This window comes from Synchytrium microbalum (genome assembly GCF_006535985.1).
Source record: "Synchytrium microbalum strain JEL517 chromosome Unknown SmJEL517_scf0055, whole genome shotgun sequence".
NCBI classification, from domain to species: domain Eukaryota; kingdom Fungi; phylum Chytridiomycota; class Chytridiomycetes; order Synchytriales; family Synchytriaceae; genus Synchytrium; species Synchytrium microbalum.
In genome coordinates, this window is record NW_022158404.1 from 56,121 (window position 1) to 75,374 (window position 19,254).

Here is a 19,254-nt window from a genome sequence, read left to right on the forward strand (position 1 = left end):
AGCTAAAGGTGGTGGACAAACATGGAAGGCCATGTGAGGCTGCTGGCCTTGGATTTCAGCCTTTCGCTTTCGATACTTTTGGCTTTTTAGCTCCCGAAGCTGTCACTATATTAGGTCGTATAGCTGCAACATGGGTCAAGTCTCAGTTGTTTGCGATGAGACGTTGTTTGCGATTGAGACGTATCATCTGCATTTGTTTTTTGCCGGATTGGGTTCGCTATTATGAAGGGTGTGGGGCTGCAGCTAACAGCTCGCATGAGGAAGGGGGACGCGTTTTGAGGGTTGTAGTAGTACTTTAGTTGTGCTTTCTTCTTTTCAGTTTGAAAAAATACAATGGCATTTGCGTTACCAATTACCAACACCACCAACAACCTTCAATGAAGGCTCAACTACCTCCGAGATTATATTGTCCTCGTCTCGGCACCACTTTGCAAGAATTGGCGAAGCTACTATATTCCTTGCATTTGCAGGTTTCAAAAAATAATTCAAAGCAGCAACCTTCAGAGATGAGTTGTCCCGATTATATTTGTTCGCCAACGACTACATCTCCAAGACGGTACCCGTGTGGATGTCACGTTACGAGATTTCCGTGACAAGTATGGTATACATGGGCTGCAAATCATAACAATCTGCAGCCTTGAATAGATCGATACGAAGTTGAGACTGTTCTGGCTTTGAGGGCAGCCATGTAGACACTGGTTTGCTATACATATAAGCCAACATCTTATTGACACATTCAGTGGAGTAGGTGACTTTGATTTCTCGACGGGCATTGACTTTGATGGCAGATACTGCGTTAGATGAATTGGAGTCTCGAAGCACAACGTTTGGAAATACTTTTGAGTGATATTTGAGCATAAGGCTATGTGCTGGGATGACTATCTCAGAATCGCTTGCTGTTATGTCAACGTCAGACAGATCGTCTTTGCCAGGGAAATCCAAGACTGTTGGTTGAGCGACATTGACAATCTTAATCGCGGTTGTTGATGATAGCCCGGTGTCCCTTCATCAACATAAAAAGCATCATCCTATTGAAATTTTTGATGTAAATGTGTTAATTGGATGTTTTGATCAAGATAGTGATGTTTCAAAGGAGGATACATTGCAAGTTATGATTTCTGAGAGACTGTGCTGTCAACATTGCAAACATTTCTGAAAACTTACACTGTACTCTCCATCTAGCGACGCTCGTACATAATTGAGTGGCTCCCATGGAAATCGATCTTCAAAGTTCATCTTCTTCCAACTAGAGTGTAAATTGAAAAAAGCTTGAATCTGCGATTGACACTTTTGCCAGCAAGAACGTGTACTTAAGGTGAATTGCGACGTAACAAGTATTGTAATACTATATTTTTTAACAATCATTACAATCGACACAAGTCAAAAAGCGTCTTGTATTAACTCACCAGCAACAACGTCAGACATCAAACAGTCAGAACTGATCAAATCTAATGTTTATGCTACTTGTTTCCGGCTTGATCTGTTCAGCGCATTCCATATATACGGTTCCAATTCTAAGCTGTGCAATTGTTCATGAAAAGTTCCAAGCTCACAACTCGTGAAATTGCACTTTGAAAGGTGGGCAGGACTGGGACCTCAAACAATAGGTCCTGGCTTGCACCAGTCACTTTTAGCATTCCAAGGCATCACTATTCGTACCGGTACGGTTCCGGTACGAACGTGCTGCAACTGATGTTGCGGTTGTCTGCGCCAAATGATCACCTGGCCTCCGTGTACCAAAGTAATTCGTGGAATCGAGCAATGAGAAAAGCTACATAGAGCTTCGGAATCGAGGATCAAGCATCATCTTAACGAGATGCACACTTCTTCTTTGCTCAGCCAATGACTTTACTTCGCATTCAGGTCGACGAAATCTCACCAACTGCCTAAACACGTGCTGGACCTGCTGAAGGAACGAAAGCCCTCCACCACACCTCGTCTTCCCATGTGACGACGGTGGCAGCAACCTACTCTCCCGAAACCACATTCTCACCATCGTGATCTTGAAACCACCGAATAATTATCATCTGTCATTCTGAAACCTTTTACTGCTGCATTCCCAAAAAGCCAGACACAATGCGGAATCTCTCCTTGTGGACCAAGGTCGCTAGACGAATGCTCACTACTGAAGCCTCCACCGTCATAGATGAGGACGTAAATTTATATAGAAGAGCTCATGTTGGGCTTCGAGCTACCACAAAGACATTGAAACCACCCAGAGGAAAAGTATTCCTCGCACACGGATTGTTCGGTTGGGACGTCATAAATATCATTGGTAAGCTACTAAAATCCTGCATTTTCCACATATATTTACTCGTAGAAGCAAGAAGCGAACTGATTACATTTGGACCTTCAAACCAAAAACACCTGTTGACACGCACCATTCCCAATTAACTAAAATACCACATATTTATATTTTTAGCTCCAAAGCAAGTACCATGGCTGAAACTAGAACTGAAATATTGGGGTGATATCGATACTTCCTTAAGAGACATGGGCGTTAAAGTTCACCTGACAAAGGTCCCGGCGGTTGCCGATGTTGCGTCTAGAGCAAAGGCTTTAAGGGCTAGTTTAGAACGTGTTACGGCTAATGGAGAGGAGGTTCATATTCTTGCTCATTCCATGGTGAGCAAGTCATGTATTCTTTGACATTTTTGAAAACGAAAATACTAACTGTATTTGAATGTAGGGTGGACTCGATGCTCGGTATATGCTTGCACATCTCCCCTCGAATCACTTCAAGGTGTCGACTTTGACAACGATTGCTACTCCTCATCGTGAGTCACCAAACGCAAAAGAGGGACTGGCTCTCTCCAACATGCTAACCTCTAGTACTTTCCTCACACCATCTCAGGAGGCTCCTCATTCATGAACTTTTGTCGAGACAAGCTTGGAGTTGGAAAGCAAGAGCTCACGAGCTCTGAACTCCAGAAGATGCAGATAACAAATGCCATCTCTGATGCTCTGAATCTACCGCATCCAAACAGTATGATTGGTGAAGGTGGTGTTGAAGGAAGGGCGGTTAGACAAATGAGTGTAAATCCTATAATACGAGCTATCTGCTCTCCTTTCGATCAGCCGGCTTACGCTAATTTGACAGTATGTGTTTTGGAGTCACATTAAGATTCAACGACATTCATGACTGACATGTTGTTTCTACTTTTTAGACAACATTCTGCAACGACATATTTAATCGATGTGTGCCAAACCATGCGGATACCCTCTACTACTCATACGCAGCAGTCTGCAAGGACATTTCCCTCTTCCATCCATTACGAGCATGCCACGATATAGTATCGAAACGAGAAGGAGCAAATGATGGACTAGTTTCGTTCAAGTCTGCTCAATGGGGCACTCTACGTGGTGTTTTAGACTGCAACCATTGGGAGATTACCAGTAGCAGCACAAAGACCAAAAGCTTTGACGCTAAAGGATTTTATAGATCAGCTGCTAATCTGTTGTATGAGGAAGGATGGTGATGGGAGAGATGGAGTTTTTAGATCTGTTGCTGCTCTGTTTGGTGGGGTTTGGAGGAACAGCGATATTATCTCAGATACCCATAAATTATCTTTTACCTTGGAATTACGGGTCTAATTATAGAGCGATCACTCATCGGTCGCCATTGTAGGATATGCCCATGCTTATTTTATTGTTATAGAGCCCTTTAATTATTGTAGAAAGTAACTTTAGAACAAGTTTATAGTGGACTTTGGAAATTGTGTGGTCAAGATCAGCACAAAACGTTGTGAATCAAACAAGAAAAGATCTGAATCGATTCGATACATAAATTATATTGAATTTGAACGTGTTCTATGTACAAGAACTATGTTAAACATCGTCAATGCAACCAAACTCAATCATCCTACTACCAAAATACACGAAAAGACAAGTGTTCCTCTGGGAAAGACCTTAAATTCACGTGGAATGTTGATATTATGCATGGTTTACTTAGGAATAGACGCGTTCTCTCTCCCTGTATCTACCTCCTTCGCCGTTCTTCTAGCAAATTCCATTTGCTTCCTTTGACACCTTGAGTGACGGAAAAAAAAAGCTCGTCTCTCTCCCACATTGATAGAAGAACAACATACATCATAGTATCATAAGCAAATAATCGGCTACAATCATGAGTAAAGCAGTTGGTATCGATTTAGGTAAGACTAGGTGCTAGTTGTGCTCGAGTTTGCATAAGAGCTTGGAATCTAACTCGTTGCCTTTTTTCAAACAGGAACAACCTACTCTGTAAGAACCGAAACGAGTGATTTTCATTACAAATATTATTGTGAATTATAGCTTACATTCATATCTCATTCATAGTGTGTTGGAGTCTGGCAGAATGATCGTGTTGAAATCATTGGTAAGAAAAAATTCGAAGCTCTCAGAAAAAAAGCGTCAAATGCATGAAAGTGATCCAAAATCGATGATATGACACCATATTAAAACTCTTTATTTGTTACCTAAATAGCCAATGACCAAGGAAACCGTACTACTCCTTCATACGTGGCCTTCACTGACACTGAACGTCTCATTGGTGATGCCGCAAAGAACCAAGTCGCCATGAACCCAATCAACACTGTATTCGATGCTAAGCGTTTGATTGGTCGTCGTTTTGCTGATGCTGAAGTACAGTCTGACATCAAGCACTGGCCATTCAAGGTATGTTAGTCTTAAGGTTTTGACTCATTGTTGCATGGAATTATGTAATCCATTTGTTATATTCATTGCATCTGTTATCATGATTATTGGTTGGCTTGATACTTACTTTTCTACCGATTCCATCTCATATAACAGGTCATTGACAAGGGCACCAAACCCTTCATCCAAGTCGAATTCAAGGGTGAAGTCAAAACCTTCACTCCTGAAGAAATCTCCTCCATGGTCTTATTGAAGATGAAGGAAACCGCTGAAGCATACTTGGGAACCAAAGTGAAGGATGCCGTAGTAACAGTCCCAGCCTACTTTAACGACTCGCAACGTCAAGCCACCAAAGACGCTGGTCTCATCTCGGGTCTCAACGTCCTCCGTATCATTAACGAACCAACCGCAGCTGCCATCGCTTACGGTCTAGACAAGAAGACTGCCGGTGAAAAGAATGTATTAATCTTTGATTTGGGTGGTGGAACGTTCGATGTGTCCCTCCTTACTATCGAAGACGGTATCTTTGAAGTCAAGGCCACTGCCGGTGATACTCACTTGGGTGGTGAAGACTTTGATAACAGGATGGTTGCTCACTTCTTGGATGAATTTAAACGTAAATATAAAAAGGACATGTCTGGAAACCCACGTGCTGTTCGTCGTCTACGAACTGCAGCTGAACGTGCAAAGAGAACCCTCTCTTCTGCTACTCAAACCAGTATTGAAATTGACTCCTTGTTTGAGGGTATCGACTTCTGTAAGTATACATTAGCATATGGGGGTTTTCGACATTGGTTGGGTGACTTGGAAAAGATCAACATTTGCTAACTGAATCTTCTACCTTTTACATAGACACCTCAATCACTCGTGCCAGATTCGAAGAACTCTGTGCCGACTTGTTCCGTTCGACCATCGACCCCGTCGAAAAGGTCTTACGTGACTCCAAGATCGACAAAGGCTCAGTAGACGAAATCGTATTGGTCGGTGGATCCACTCGTATTCCAAAGGTCCAAAAACTCGTATCAGACTTCTTCAACGGAAAGGAACCAAACAAGTCAATCAACCCTGACGAAGCCGTCGCTTATGGTGCTGCCGTCCAAGCTGCTATCTTGACTGGTGATACCTCCGAAAAGACCCAGGACTTGCTATTATTGGATGTCGCTCCATTGTCTTTGGGTATTGAAACTGCTGGTGGTGTCATGACACCTCTCATCAAGAGAAACACCACAGTACCAACCAAAAAATCAGAAGTCTTCTCTACATATGCTGACAACCAACCTGGTGTCCTCATTCAAGTATTTGAAGGAGAACGTGCCCGTACCAAGGATAACAACATATTGGGTAAATTCGAATTGACTGGTATCCCACCAGCTCCTCGTGGTGTTCCTCAAATTGAGGTTACTTTCGATGTTGACGCCAACGGGTAAGCCATTGTTTTATGAATAAAATGGAAGTCAGCAAAAAGCCATTGAGCACCGTACTTCATGTCTTCTTCAACATGCTCACACCTCTCACCCTCATTTATAATAGTATCTTGAACGTTACTGCTGTGGACAAAACCACTGGTAAATCCAACAAGATCACCATCACCAACGACAAGGGCCGTCTGACCAAGGAAGATATTGAACGCATGGTGTCTGAAGCGGAGAAATACAAGGCTGAAGATGAGGCTGCTGCCGCTCGTATCGCATCCAAGAACGGTCTTGAATCATACGCCTACAACCTCAGGTATGTATTGTCGACGGCAGTGGCTTTTTTGGTGTGTATGAAACAAGTTCTGACTTGTATTGCTTCGTAATAGGAATTCCATCCAGGACGAGAAATTGGCCTCAAGGTTGGAACCTGCAGACAAGGAAAAGCTCAACAAGGCTATTGATGACACCATCAAATGGTTGGACAAATCTCAAGAAGCTGCCTCTGAAGGTATGATATCTTTATTGTTTATGCGGTCTTTTGTCCTTGAACTCGTCGGTCAAAATGCTCATCGCATTCTCTCTCTTTCTTAGAATACGAAGCTCACCAAAAGGAATTGGAAGCTGTCGCTAACCCCATCATGATGAAACTATACGGTGCTGGTGGTGCTCCAGGCGGTATGCCAGGTGGACCAGGTGGCTTCCCAGGTGCTGGTGGTGATGCTGGTGCTGGAGGTGCTGGACCAACTGTAAGTTATTCAAGTTTGAGTGCCAACATTGGGATCCCTTTGCTCAAACCTTTTTTTCTCTGACAATAGGTCGAAGAGGTCGACTAAGGAACATCATTGTAGTTGTCGTATGCTACTCACACATTTCCCCATCCAAAAAAGAAAACTTTGCACAGCTATTATCGCCTTTCAGAACACACCCTCCATAGATTGCTTGTATACTTGGAATATCATCGTATAACGAGAAAAATGACGCTTTTGGCGATTTTGGCATTCGGTTATATTCTGTTTAGATTGCTCAGCTAGCGCTCCAATCATTGCTGTGTTTTTGATTGAAGTCCTGTTGGCAAATGAGCTTGCGGTGCGTGTTGGAAGTAAGTGGCAACGAATAGCGTTCGTCGTTCGCATATGACTTACAATACTATATCTGGCGATCTATGCTTGTTTTTGCTTGGTTTTCTTTGATGCAAGTGCTACAAGTACTGTTTGGCAAATGTCTAAAGTCCCAACGACACAATTTTTTTGCAATGTGCACCTATAATGATGTTGACGGTATTTGATATGTCATATTATAAAGGTCTATCTAACCGATCCCGGAACGGTAGATCTATGCAGAGAGCGCTCTGCCCGCTCTCTCTCCCCTCTGACGGCTGGTAGCTCTTGCGGCTGTCGAAAAGTTTTTGGTGAATATTTTTGGAATCAACGACAATCATTCGAAATCAATCAAATACCAGCTGCATCAATTGAAAGCACAGAATCGCTGCTGGTTTCTAGCTTTCGAAGCATGGTATTTGTTATTTTGATGAAGAAGCACATCGACATTGCAACATCAACGCCAAAGTGCCAATTGAGTTTTAGTTGAAATGGACCACGTTTGGTTAATGATCACTCGTTCTGATGCGCTCAATGGTCTACCCATGACTTGGGCGGTTGTCGACGGGATAGTCCCAAACGCCGCAAAGTCAAACATGGTTCCTTCACCTGCCTCATGTCCGTACTTGCTTTATCGCTATTGTATGTGCTCTGGAGTCATGTGGTCATCGTTCTCATCACTTCTATGCGATGTTTGATTGGGTTGCTGTTGTCATTGATGTCGGACGTAAGATTCGTGATTCCAAGGTTTTTTTCCTCGTCATCTTCGTGATGATTGAGCTCAGCATACGAGTATGATAGGCTCAGGTAATCAATTCCCATCGCCATCGTCTACCATCAGGCCAGAAGTGTGTACTCAAGAAGCCTTCAAATTTTCGTTAAAACTCTCACTGGAGAGGTGAGCAATATATCAAACCTGATTTATTTGAAACACACACTGAATTTGATCCTCTTGATAGTTAATTACACTTGAAATTGACCCATCACAAACCATCGACACTGTTAAAGCTTCCATTGAACACTAAAGATGGCATTCCACAGGATCAGCAACGCTTGATCTTTGCTGGAAAGCAGCTGGAAGATGCTTATGCTCTTGCACTTTATCGCATTCAGATGGAGTCAACTCTCCATTTAGTGCTCCGATTATGTGGTGGCCATCGTGGTAAACGCAAAGAGTACATGCTTAATAATAAACAGCCGATCAAAGTATATTATTGGTGTTGTGTGATGGTGTTTTTAAGTCTGCGCTCCGAATATGAAAATGCCGCCTATCACGCCAAGCTGCCATTTCAGCGTTTTTTGGCCATCTCATCGAATACGAGAATCAGCCAACTTCAGATTTCGAAAACTTCCACCATATTCTTGGTTAAATTATATCGTTTTATCACAAAAGTAACGGTGTGTGTGTAGTGTGCAAAATCCAAATAAGAGCAATAAAAAAGGCGTGTTAATGTGTGTGTGGATTTACAGATGGGGATGAAGTCGTGTGTTTAAATATAGTGTTGATTGTGTTTTAAGTTCTCCCTCCTTCCTCCTCCAAAAGATAGTGGCAGAGCAAGAGAAAGCAATAGCAATATAATATCGTTTTTGAGACAGCCTCAAAAAATCACACAATCCCCACAAGGACCACTTGGAGCTGCATATGGATCATCCTTCTTGTCGACTGGACCCCATACGGATGGGAGTAATGAGTCTTTTGTTGATGTGATGTATTTGATGAGACTAGATTTGTATTGGATTAGTCAGTGTCGATATAAGGCCGAATTTTTTGTTCGTGAAGGGAGAGGATTTGCGTCTTATACCTTGAGCTGGCCTCAGAGACAGGGATACGGTTCAAATCAAGTTGTTCTTTGAGACGTTGATTGAGTTCTACTAATTTCTTGAGTTTGATTTCAGACATGGTTGCTAAAGACGACGAGAGTGAGGTTAGGTTTTGTGAGTTCCCAATAGATACTTTTCCCTTATGACCAAACTGCGTATGCATATACGATCTGTTAGCTCTAAGAGCCTCCTTCCAATGCTGATGATTCTTCTGCTCCACATCTGAAGTTAGATTCGACATTTTAATGTCGCCATCCTTGATCAAGCTCACTCTCATCACCTTCAACAGTCAAATAAAAACTCCTGCGAGTTGGGAGTCTCCTTTCTAATACTCAATGATGATGCTTTTCATCCCAATACGAATCTTCATGTTTTCACATTTAATGTCGATCGCTTATGCTGCTCATGCCACTGCTCTCGGTAGCCCAGATAGAGAGCCTGTGACATCCACAGAATATAATTCAAATGGTTGCCATCATCATTCAGCTTCCCTCTTGTCTCGTGGTTCGTAGAATTTTGGCAAACAGCAATTTAATGTTGGAAACTCACCAAAAAGTTATATATGCGGAAGCTCCAAGGGGAGAAAGAGATGGGATCCTTTTTAAATATGCTGCAAAATGCTAGTCTAGTTTAATGGCTCTACCTTGTGGGTTTTCAGAATGATTGCGTTGCAAGATGCAAAGTGTCTGAGAAAAATCGCCGATGTGTCAAGTCGATTGGGAGGGAAGGAGACTCTGTTGCATTCACGAGGATTACTTTTATTGAACGTATGATGAATGAATAATGCAAAGAATTCAGCTTTGAAGTCCCGGAGATCGGGAGAACCGTTTACATTTGTGCAAAGGTATGGCTCGTAAATCAGTGGCATGGATTTAAACACATTTCCCGTCGCTTTGTAGTAAAAAAATATGTGCCGAATCGATACATGATGCTATCATCTACAATTTGTCCCTGAAGACTTTCGGCGATCGCATGAGTACGCATCCAGTTATTCCAAAATTACGCAAAGTGGAGCTTGGAGCTTAATGTCGGTGGGTCAAAGGAAGGAATACCAAACATACACGTATAGAGAAAATGGAATATCATCACTTGCACGTGCTGTTCAGCTTGCGTACATGATACAGTGAGTCAAAATCCGTTCTATTCGTTTTAAAAAGAACTGAAGTGGAAGACACCCACCACTGCTGTTAGACCTAAACACGTGCATCCAGTACTTATTATGTGTGAATATGCATTCCAGTTGCGTTTTAATCTTTGCTGCTTATCTTTCCATGGGTCCAACTGCCAAGGTATTTGGAAACCAAAACCCCACATACATCTAATAAAAACCACACTACATACAACCATCCCGACAAACACCCAACAAGTTGCATTAAAGACGTCCAACGCAACTTGAACTATAGTTCCAGTAGATCTACGCTTCCGGATTCCCTTCCGGTTATCTCATCCTTGCTCTACGTGGTCGTCGTGTTATTAGGATGACTGCCACGAACATGGCCACCAAAGGACTAAGATTCCATGCTGTAACGACGCTATTGACTGCCGCATGCTTGATACTCAGTATATTAGGAGTCCTTTTAACTTTCTGGAGTTTTATACCATCATGCAATGGATCGCCAAGAATCACAAACCAACTTTTGAACGGAAGTGTGAATAGGTAAGAAACACTAACCGCATTAACGCATTTGTGATATTTCATGGGCCGGGAATGTGATCCTGGGCTTCCTTTATCTGCCTCTTCCTTGTTGCTACCTTCGTGTTTTGTTTATCCTGAATCCCTAACTCTAAATTTCGTGTTCGACTAGACCTATACTGGAATCCCACTTTGTGGCTTCCGTATACGAGAACGATGAATCTATTGCGTTTGCTCCAAAGTACTATGTCGAGGATCAAGTGTGGTTTGAAGATCACCGTGATTACAGGTATCGATCCCATGCCTTGGCACAACGCCACCTACTTTTACATCCATTTTAACTCAGATCCAATGTTTAAATAGATTTTCAAGCCATTTAAATATGGAACTTGAAGATATCTCAATAGCATTACAACAGCTCTTCCAGTCTTGGTCGATATGGGCCGAATCCAATTTCATAAATTACTGGATAGCCCATGGAACGTTGCTTGCTTGGAATTTCAATGAGGATATCTTTCCTTGGGTATGTTTTTGTATGGGTGTGTGGTTTGAAGGGTGTTCCGGAAGTGTTCCGGTTGTTGTTGTGTTTTTGCGATGTAACATTGTGATGGAACAAGGATCTAACTCTCGTTATTCCTCTTATGAAATAGGACACGGATCTTGATATTCAAGTTCCGAACGATGTCCTGTAAGTTTCTTGTTTGATTCCGTGTTTCTTGAAATCCATGTTTGGAGTTCCATTTGCATGGTACAAAGTCCCTTTGATTGAAAAAGTGCTTATTCCAATCTCTTTCGCTGCTATAGATTCCAGCTCGCTACGTTGAACGGAAGCATATTTGGAACAAAGGAATCGCCCGTCATGCTCGATGTGAATCCAAACTTCAAATCAAGGAGGGTGGGAAATACCATGAACACAATAGGTATGTAAGGAAACCACGAATGATCCTTACTGAGTCGTCTTCCACTTCCATCATCATTCCTGCTTGAATCATGACTCGGCGCCACCACACACACTCAAAACAGACGATCTGACATTCCTTCCTTTTAGATGCCAGAGCAATATGTATGAAGACAGGTCTCTTCATCGACATAACAGGCCTCTCATATATACATCCAGCACACCTGTCGAAGCTACCGAAACGAGGCCAACGCCTCACGCCTCCGATAATACCAAATCCCAAACCAGTAGCTCCCAAACCCTCGCTATACGAACTCCCAAACCCACTTCCAGTAATGTGTAAATCACCACACGCATATTCATACTACGATCTAGTTCCCATCGAACCCATAACGTTTATGGGTGTCTCTACATGGAGACCGAGAAAGTACGAAAAGATACTAGAATCAGAATACGGAATCCGGTCTGCTATTATACCCGTAACTCGAGCACATGGATTCCTGTATGTATTTAACCCGGATATTGAAGAATGGGAGCCACTCAAATACTGCGAGAGTGTGGTGGAGAAGAAAGAGTCTTGGATATCGCAATGGAAGGAGACTCGAGATATTAACGTCGATATAGTCGTAACGTCACGGGCATTCAGACAACAGCCTCCATCACAGTGTAACGTGCTAGTCAAATCCACATATGGAATCGTCGGCACCGAATCCATAAACTTCCTACTACCATATAAATCGTTTCTGGATACTAGGCAACGCAAAGCTACCGTGTTTGCCACTAATATTGCTAGTACTGTGACTCCTGATGCACGACCTATCAGTCCATCGGATGGCAGGAGTAGAAGCACTAGCGTTGTAGCTGCTGCAGGTGGTGGAAGTAGTTTTGCAGAGAGTCATAACGAGGCTATTGCTAGTCTTGTGGAGGGTCGTGATTCTAGGCCACCACGGCCGGCACCGGAAATAGCTGCTGAGTTGCAGGAGGAGATTATAAGTCAGTTGCAACCGCATCCATAGTCGTTTTGGATTCTGGTTTAGGTATCATTCTGTAAAGGTCTCTTAACTCACACACACACATAAGAATGCATTGCAACACATATTGTATAATAAGAAGTCAACCAGTAAAGTCACTTCCTCTGAAATAAAAGTCAAAACCTACCAAAAACCACCAATCATTTTGTGCTGATGAGGTTGTTCAAGTAGAGATCGGTGTCAAAAATCTTAATTATCGTAGATTGAACGACAACAAGCTGCAAAATGCCCAATGGAGTGTTCCTCCTTATGAGCAACTAAGTAGTGGTGATATGCCTCGAACGTGGATCGAACACGCTACCTTAGCATCTTCAGTGCTACGCTCTCCCAGATGAGCTTTCAAGGTGGCTCAATGAAGAGGACCGTTTTCGTTGTGGACATAATTGTCAGTCGAGATCCCCATCTCGTCAACCAGCAGGTATTTTATATCTTAGTGCGATATCATAAATGGTGACTTGAATAGCTTGAATATGATAGACAAATGCAAGAAATCGAAGTTCTCTTATTACCTCGTGCTGTTGGTATAATCTCATGGCACACTTTTGTGTAGTTCTTGTCGTGATGCCAAGCGTGTGAGTAGACCCGTTATCACGACAATCCAAGCTCCAGTCGTGATATAAATGAAATCCAAGCTAAACGATTTGACGATTCTTCGGTTCAACAAGTAACCATGACGACTTCAATTCCAATTTTCATACACCCGTCAACTTTGGACGCAAGTGAGCGGCACTATTGAAAATTCTTAGTATCGGTGCAACTGGTAGTGTCTGAGCAGCTTTTTTGTGCATATTCTACAGATTCCGTTAGCTGCCAGTAACACCCTAGAGTTAACTGGTTCAAGAACGTCTTCTGGGCGTGACTTGTTAATAAATATGTAGACAAATGTATTTGGCGAAATGTAGTGGGTCCAAAGTGACGACTTAATTCAATTTCGTTCAATCTTCAATTTTGGACGCAAGCTAACAACTATCAACCAAGGGACATCAACATTATCGTCCGGCCAAAGATATATGTTTATGAGTGTTTCAAAAAACTAGATATCAAACAATTTCATCAACTGCAAAAGCAAGAGCATCACAGTTTACCACCCTTTTTCTTCAACTCCTCAGCTTGCTCCCAACTCAAACCCGCCAGTCCACTTTCAAACCCGGTCTTGCCTTCTCCCCATCGCGTCACCTCACGTTCCAACGTAATAAAGATTTGTTTAACTGGTTTGTAATTCGCAACTCGGTAAGCATGACCCTCTCCTTCTGCATCGTCAAAATAGACAATGTGACCAGCGCCTACTTCACGGGTCATTCCATCACTAGTTCCGAATTCAGCTCTACCAGACCCTAGGAATGTTGTCCAGTTGAGGTATTTGCTGTACGCCGGGTGCAGGGGTGCGACACATTCTGGAGCTACGTCTGAGAATGATATCGCTGCATGAAAACGAAGTGTTAGCAGAGATGGCCACAACAAACAACTTGAAGCGATTACCTTGCAACTTGACAACACCACTACTCAAAATCCCATTCCTCTTCCATACTTTGTTCAATTCCTGACCAATACTATCAATAGTAGATCCTCCTCCCTTCGTAACCCTCAATCGATCAAACGAAAATGCGACTTTGGCTTTATCATCCACAATAGTCTCAAATTCGTGTTCTGGAATCACGTCCTTGATTAGCAGCAGAGCCATTAGACCTTCGTTTGATGTAACTGTAGCTTTACAGTGTGCTTTGGTTGGTGAGTCCTCTATCTCGACACATTGGCCTGAGGTGTATGTTTCGGATGTGGGCACTGCGAGCTGGATGGCGAGAGAGCCCTTTAAGACCAGGATGTAGTAGCGGCCTGGGATTGCATTCAACTATTGGGTATCAATATGAGTTGAGGTTGGTACGACGACAGTGAGCAAATGTTGTACCGTAAAGTTTGATCCATTCTTGAGGGAGATGAAGACTCCAGATCTAATCTCGTCGCCTAGAAGCATATATTAAAGTCAAAACTTGACTTTGCTGATTGCCTAAAACACGTCAAGCACCTTTCGTTAAACCCATGGTGCGACCATACCTAATGTAGAGGGTTTGATGAGATGGTTTATATACAAGCAGCTGAATAGCATCAAGATCACTTACACTGGATGAAATCCAAAAATAATGTGTTTGTCTTGGAATGAGTTTCCATCGGTTCGTTGAATAGGAAATGGTCGCAATTCTGGTTTGATTTGAGATGGACCTACGATGGCTGATGGTTCAGGAGCTGCCATTACTTGAGAATCTGGATGTTGAGTGGAATATTAGCTCGGTTAAGGGCGACCACTACGAGAAAAAGAAAGGGAGAAGACTGGAGGATGTAGAAGTTGGAGCAAACAACGAGTGACGAGGAGTGGTACAAAATAGGAAGTGTTGAACTGGTCTCGTGATTTACGGTAGACATGAATCTTAGATCTTACATTCATGAATTCCGTGAGTGTTCCTATTCGGCATGCATCGAAATCGCCAAATGTTGTTAAAGTCAACAACCAGACAGGTATCGTTGATCTATCCATGCATAGACGTGAACAAAGTCCGAAAAGACTTACAAGATGTACGAAATTTAACTATCGGGTCTCCGAAGTAAGAGTTAGTTGCAGTCCAGCAAGGGTTTGATGTGATAGAGCAACTCTCCGTTCGACTACCCTGTGAAAACAGTGGCGAACAAAAGAAGAAAAGCTATCATGAGTACCATGAGAAGAAACAGATGACTATAACAAGTGAAGATTGCGAAAGAGAATAGAACATATTTATGTCAACATCTTGTCTTATTACAACTTTGCACGTAACTCGTTGACATTCTGATGCAACACATACGACATGGACGTATTCTCGGTATCGTTACCCTCAGTAATGACACTCAACCGTCTCTTATTCCCACGTCCAAGTCGCTCCATTGCAAACGTCTTGAGATCGGATAGTGTGAATGATTTCAGAGCTTCAATTCGTCGCTATAGACAAATATGAAAAGTTCGACAATAAGTACCAAAAAACCGCGCCATCAATTATTCAGCAACGCAATCAACAACACCATACCTCAATTAAATCAAAGCGCCCATCCTCTTCGAAGGCACAATACCCCAAAAACCTCTCTCGACCAGCTAGGGTATCGTGTGGTTCAAGTAGGCGAACCAGGGATGCAGACTTTATGGAATCGAATCTGGACTGTATCGTCTCAGATTCTTGGATTTCGGTTCTTGTGAATCCTTCCATGAAGAGTTCGATTCGGGATAGCAGGTCTCGAGCATCATGGGTATTACTGCACGAGGTGAGAGAGGTGTGAGTTCAAGTTGGTGGGATGCAAAAAAACCGGAGGAGTATTGTGCAAATTTACCTCTGAACGGCAGCTTGAATAAACAATCTCTTGTTGGCCATGAAAGTGCCACTTGAGACTATGTATCCCGTCTGTTGTTTCGTTCGTAGCTACACAGATCGGAGACAAGTCAGAAGCGTTGACTTTGTCAACATCAAGCGGCTTGTAGAGCACGATTTTTGTTCATGACTTTCTTCTTGCTCTACCACCACATACCTCAGAATAGAATGGTTCTCGCATCAGCTTTCCCAGCATATCCTGCCCAGTCCTTGCCCAATAATCACTCTTTTCACCAGAATCACAAACCCAAACCACAGCATTTCCTTTAACGTCCAAAGGCGTCGAATACAGCATAGGTCGAGTATTGGGTAGCAGCACCACCTCTGATTTCTTGACCAGTTCAGGATTACATGGTACACCAGGGAGCGAATTCAGCAATAGCTCCCATGCTCGTACTGCTTCTGGAGCAAGCACATTACCACCTACATACCCTTCAACAATACGATTACTAAACAAGTTCGATATGAAGGTTTGTACGTCACTGAACGTGACGATATCCATGGCGTCGGCGATAGCAGCTGATGTTGAGAATTTCCTATATATTATAGCCGATAACTTTTCCATGGCTTGCCTTAACGGTGACTCTTTACTGATGTTCCTGTATGATCTCGTCAATGATTCCTTGAAGATGTTGAATTCCTTAACGGTTGGTTGTGGTGCTTTGACTCGGGCCAGTACTTCACGTAAGAGGATATGGCTTTTTTGTGAATATCCGTCGATGGATATCCCGATGCCAGTTCCTTCTTTGGTGTATACGTCGTAATGCAAACCAGCTGATGTAGCATCATAGCTGATTTCATTCAGACGTTCATGGACGAATCGAATATACAAGTCTGCTAAGGCCAGACTTTTCGGATTGTCGGGTTGTATAGCTGGGCTTCTGAGTGTGAAGTTATATAATGATTCAGGCACAAAGAATGTATCATCCGTGTGATGATATAATCGTCCTTCCGGTGCATTCACAATTAATTGCGGATCTGCTTTTACGCTACTTGAGGATGCCTGTGATGACACCAGGACTAAGTTATCGGGTATAAACCTATTGGGAGCTGGGTATGATATCTCTGGATGTGGTTGCACATTCGTCCATATCTTTAAATCACTAGCGTTTACTTTGGCAACACCATATAGTCCTCCCATCCATTTCTCCTTCTTGTCCAGCGGGATAGGCAGATGTTGCTTCTTGGCAATCATGTACAATGTACATGTATCTGGTTTGAGTATGCCAAAGAGACGATGTATGGCATCTCGATCAAAGCGACTTATAAATGTTGACTGGGCTGGGAAGGATTCAATACCTTCACGACGTATGGATCGACAGACACTGGTTACTATATTGGCACTTCGCTGTTGGAACTCGTATCCGACTTTGGACATGGAGTTTATTTCCGTTACGAGGTACTAGTGGGGGTGAGAGAGTGAGAAATAGTTCGGTGCGAAAAATATACAGAATATATGAGATTGCCTGGTTATCTGCTGCACTTACCTCAGGATATGGCTGTGCTTGGAAACTGCCAATAGCAGCAAAGACTCGTTCAATGACGCTCTTGTAATTGGCTACGCCAGCTTCAGTCAATGTGACTGATATCTCGAATAACAGGTTCTGGCTGCCCATTTCACTACGTCCAGCAGATAAGCCTAAGCGAGATGCATTAATGTTGAGTTGGCCAGTTTGCAGACGCATGTTGCCAGTGCAAAAAAAGCAAATGTGTTACAGCGGAATGCACATCTGTCGCTTTGGCGCACTTTTCTTGAGTGATTTAACTTCTAAACGCAGCCACACCGTACCCACCTTCTGCCAATCCCTCTCTCTTGAGGAGAGAGAGCAGAGAATTCTGACCCTCGTAACCAAGAACATGACCAGCAAGTCGACCTGGTTTGGTATCCAGTGCAGAGTATTCGAACGGTATCTCCCAGCTCAGAGTCAATTCTTTTAAATCCTTTATCGGCTCAATGGCAACCTGTTGACAGGTACAGAACATACGACATGTAAGGTCACAGTCCATTACAATCAAACAAGTATTTTTTTGCTTACCAAACACCCTTTCAAGGACTCTGGGAAGATCTTCATTCCTTCAGTCACCAATGGCTTCAACTTGGTATCCGGCACAGCCGAGAAATACTTGACTACTAGATCTCTTAACTCGTTTATAGGCTCTTTGCCCATAACAACGAGATTCATGGCATTGGCTGAATACTTTTCAGCATACCAGTTCTTCAGATATGCTTGGTCTATTAGTTTCATTGTATCGAGATTACCAGTGTTGAATTGTGAGAATGGATGTGACTGGTTTGAGAGCTCCTTTCGGACGTGAAGCATTCTCCAACCATCCTGTTCAATGTTTTTACGAAACTCTTGGTCAACGGCTGTAAGTGGTATCAAGGATATGGTGAATTAATGTGAGAATCAAGTAAAAAGCGATGGTGAATCAGTGAAATAACAAAGTGACATCGATGACGTTTGGACTTTTGAAGACAAAAAAAAAAGCTACAATGAGCCTCGAAATACGGTTTGGTCACATACCATTCTGTTCACGTTCTACACAGGACTCGTTGAACAATGGCTCGTAGAAGAACCGTGAGAAACGGTCTAGAGCGCCTTCCAGAGCGTTTGGTGTGACGTTTGTAAAGAAGTACATTGTATGATCTTGCGATGGCAGACAATAGAGATGAGAGGTCGATTCACACGTGTCTACACTGATATGACGCATACCTGAGCTAGTATACGCGTTCAAGACGCCATTGTTATCGTAAATAAATCTTTCGTAATCGTTCTCCTTGGGATACTTTGCCGTCCCGAGAAAAAGCATGTGTTCCAGGAAGTGAGCAGTTCCTTCAGACCTTGTAGGGAATGCATGGTGAGATATGCAGATTCGAGTTCTGATCACCAAAAAACAGAGTGCTTGATGCTGTTTTGGGCACAACCGAAGTCTTTCACTACAGACATCCTCTTATATAACCACGTATACGAATGTAAACTTACAATCCATCACTCCACGATCCCGATTCTACAGACAGAGCAGCTCCAACATGAGGCTACAATAGTGTTGTGATACGTGTCAACATTTGATGTCCAAGCTTCCAGCTGTCAATGCTTCATACCGTAGAGGGATCTGATATAAGCAACACCGACAATCTGTTATTCAATATAAGCTTTTCCATGACCCGATTCCTGAGCTGCGGAGTCTTCACATTGACATTGAAATCCCATGGAAGTGTCCTTTTGATGCCAGCTGTTACAGATGATGCCATTGTGCGATGCAGTAGGAATTGTGGGCTACGTGGTATCTTGGATGTGCTGTATGAGATAGATGCGATGGCCCCACCTCTTTTCAATATC

General features: G+C 42.9%; 6 protein-coding genes across 6 annotated transcripts; 3 read left to right on the forward strand and 3 right to left on the reverse strand.

The window, feature by feature from the left end:
* Positions 1–2,076: 2,076 nt before the first annotated feature.
* SmJEL517_g05690 (uncharacterized protein) lies at positions 2,077–3,479 on the forward strand (the record flags this gene model as incomplete). Its single annotated transcript, XM_031171616.1, has 5 exons — positions 2,077–2,275; positions 2,423–2,625; positions 2,690–2,777; positions 2,855–3,099; positions 3,168–3,479. The coding sequence occupies 5 exons, from the start codon at positions 2,077–2,079 to the stop codon at positions 3,477–3,479; spliced, it is 1,047 nt and encodes a 348-aa protein (XP_031022397.1).
* A 644-nt stretch (positions 3,480–4,123) lies between these two features.
* On the forward strand, positions 4,124–6,880 carry SmJEL517_g05691 (uncharacterized protein; the record flags this gene model as incomplete). Its single annotated transcript, XM_031171617.1, has 10 exons — positions 4,124–4,151; positions 4,226–4,239; positions 4,315–4,354; positions 4,463–4,653; positions 4,789–5,389; positions 5,485–6,055; positions 6,163–6,360; positions 6,434–6,555; positions 6,639–6,793; positions 6,863–6,880. The coding sequence occupies 10 exons, from the start codon at positions 4,124–4,126 to the stop codon at positions 6,878–6,880; spliced, it is 1,938 nt and encodes a 645-aa protein (XP_031022396.1).
* Positions 6,881–8,257: 1,377 nt separating this feature from the next.
* SmJEL517_g05692 (uncharacterized protein) lies at positions 8,258–8,554 on the forward strand (the record flags this gene model as incomplete). Its single annotated transcript, XM_031171618.1, has 1 exon — positions 8,258–8,554. The coding sequence occupies one exon, from the start codon at positions 8,258–8,260 to the stop codon at positions 8,552–8,554; it is 297 nt and encodes a 98-aa protein (XP_031022399.1).
* A 188-nt stretch (positions 8,555–8,742) lies between these two features.
* Positions 8,743–9,206, reverse strand: SmJEL517_g05693 (uncharacterized protein; the record flags this gene model as incomplete). Its single annotated transcript, XM_031171619.1, has 2 exons — positions 8,743–8,866; positions 8,947–9,206. The coding sequence occupies 2 exons, from the start codon at positions 9,204–9,206 to the stop codon at positions 8,743–8,745; spliced, it is 384 nt and encodes a 127-aa protein (XP_031022398.1).
* A 4,395-nt stretch (positions 9,207–13,601) lies between these two features.
* Positions 13,602–14,775, reverse strand: SmJEL517_g05694 (uncharacterized protein; the record flags this gene model as incomplete). Its single annotated transcript, XM_031171620.1, has 5 exons — positions 13,602–13,948; positions 14,007–14,376; positions 14,434–14,489; positions 14,551–14,579; positions 14,645–14,775. The coding sequence occupies 5 exons, from the start codon at positions 14,773–14,775 to the stop codon at positions 13,602–13,604; spliced, it is 933 nt and encodes a 310-aa protein (XP_031022401.1).
* Positions 14,776–15,312: 537 nt separating this feature from the next.
* On the reverse strand, positions 15,313–19,166 carry SmJEL517_g05695 (uncharacterized protein; the record flags this gene model as incomplete). The annotated part of the gene is made up of 11 exons (XM_031171621.1): positions 15,313–15,492; positions 15,578–15,800; positions 15,876–15,964; positions 16,071–17,315; positions 17,401–17,552; positions 17,707–17,875; positions 17,950–18,281; positions 18,439–18,561; positions 18,628–18,755; positions 18,898–18,950; positions 19,017–19,166. 11 exons carry the CDS (start codon positions 19,164–19,166, stop codon positions 15,313–15,315), a joined length of 2,844 nt encoding a protein of 947 aa, XP_031022400.1.
* Positions 19,167–19,254: the final 88 nt, after the last annotated feature.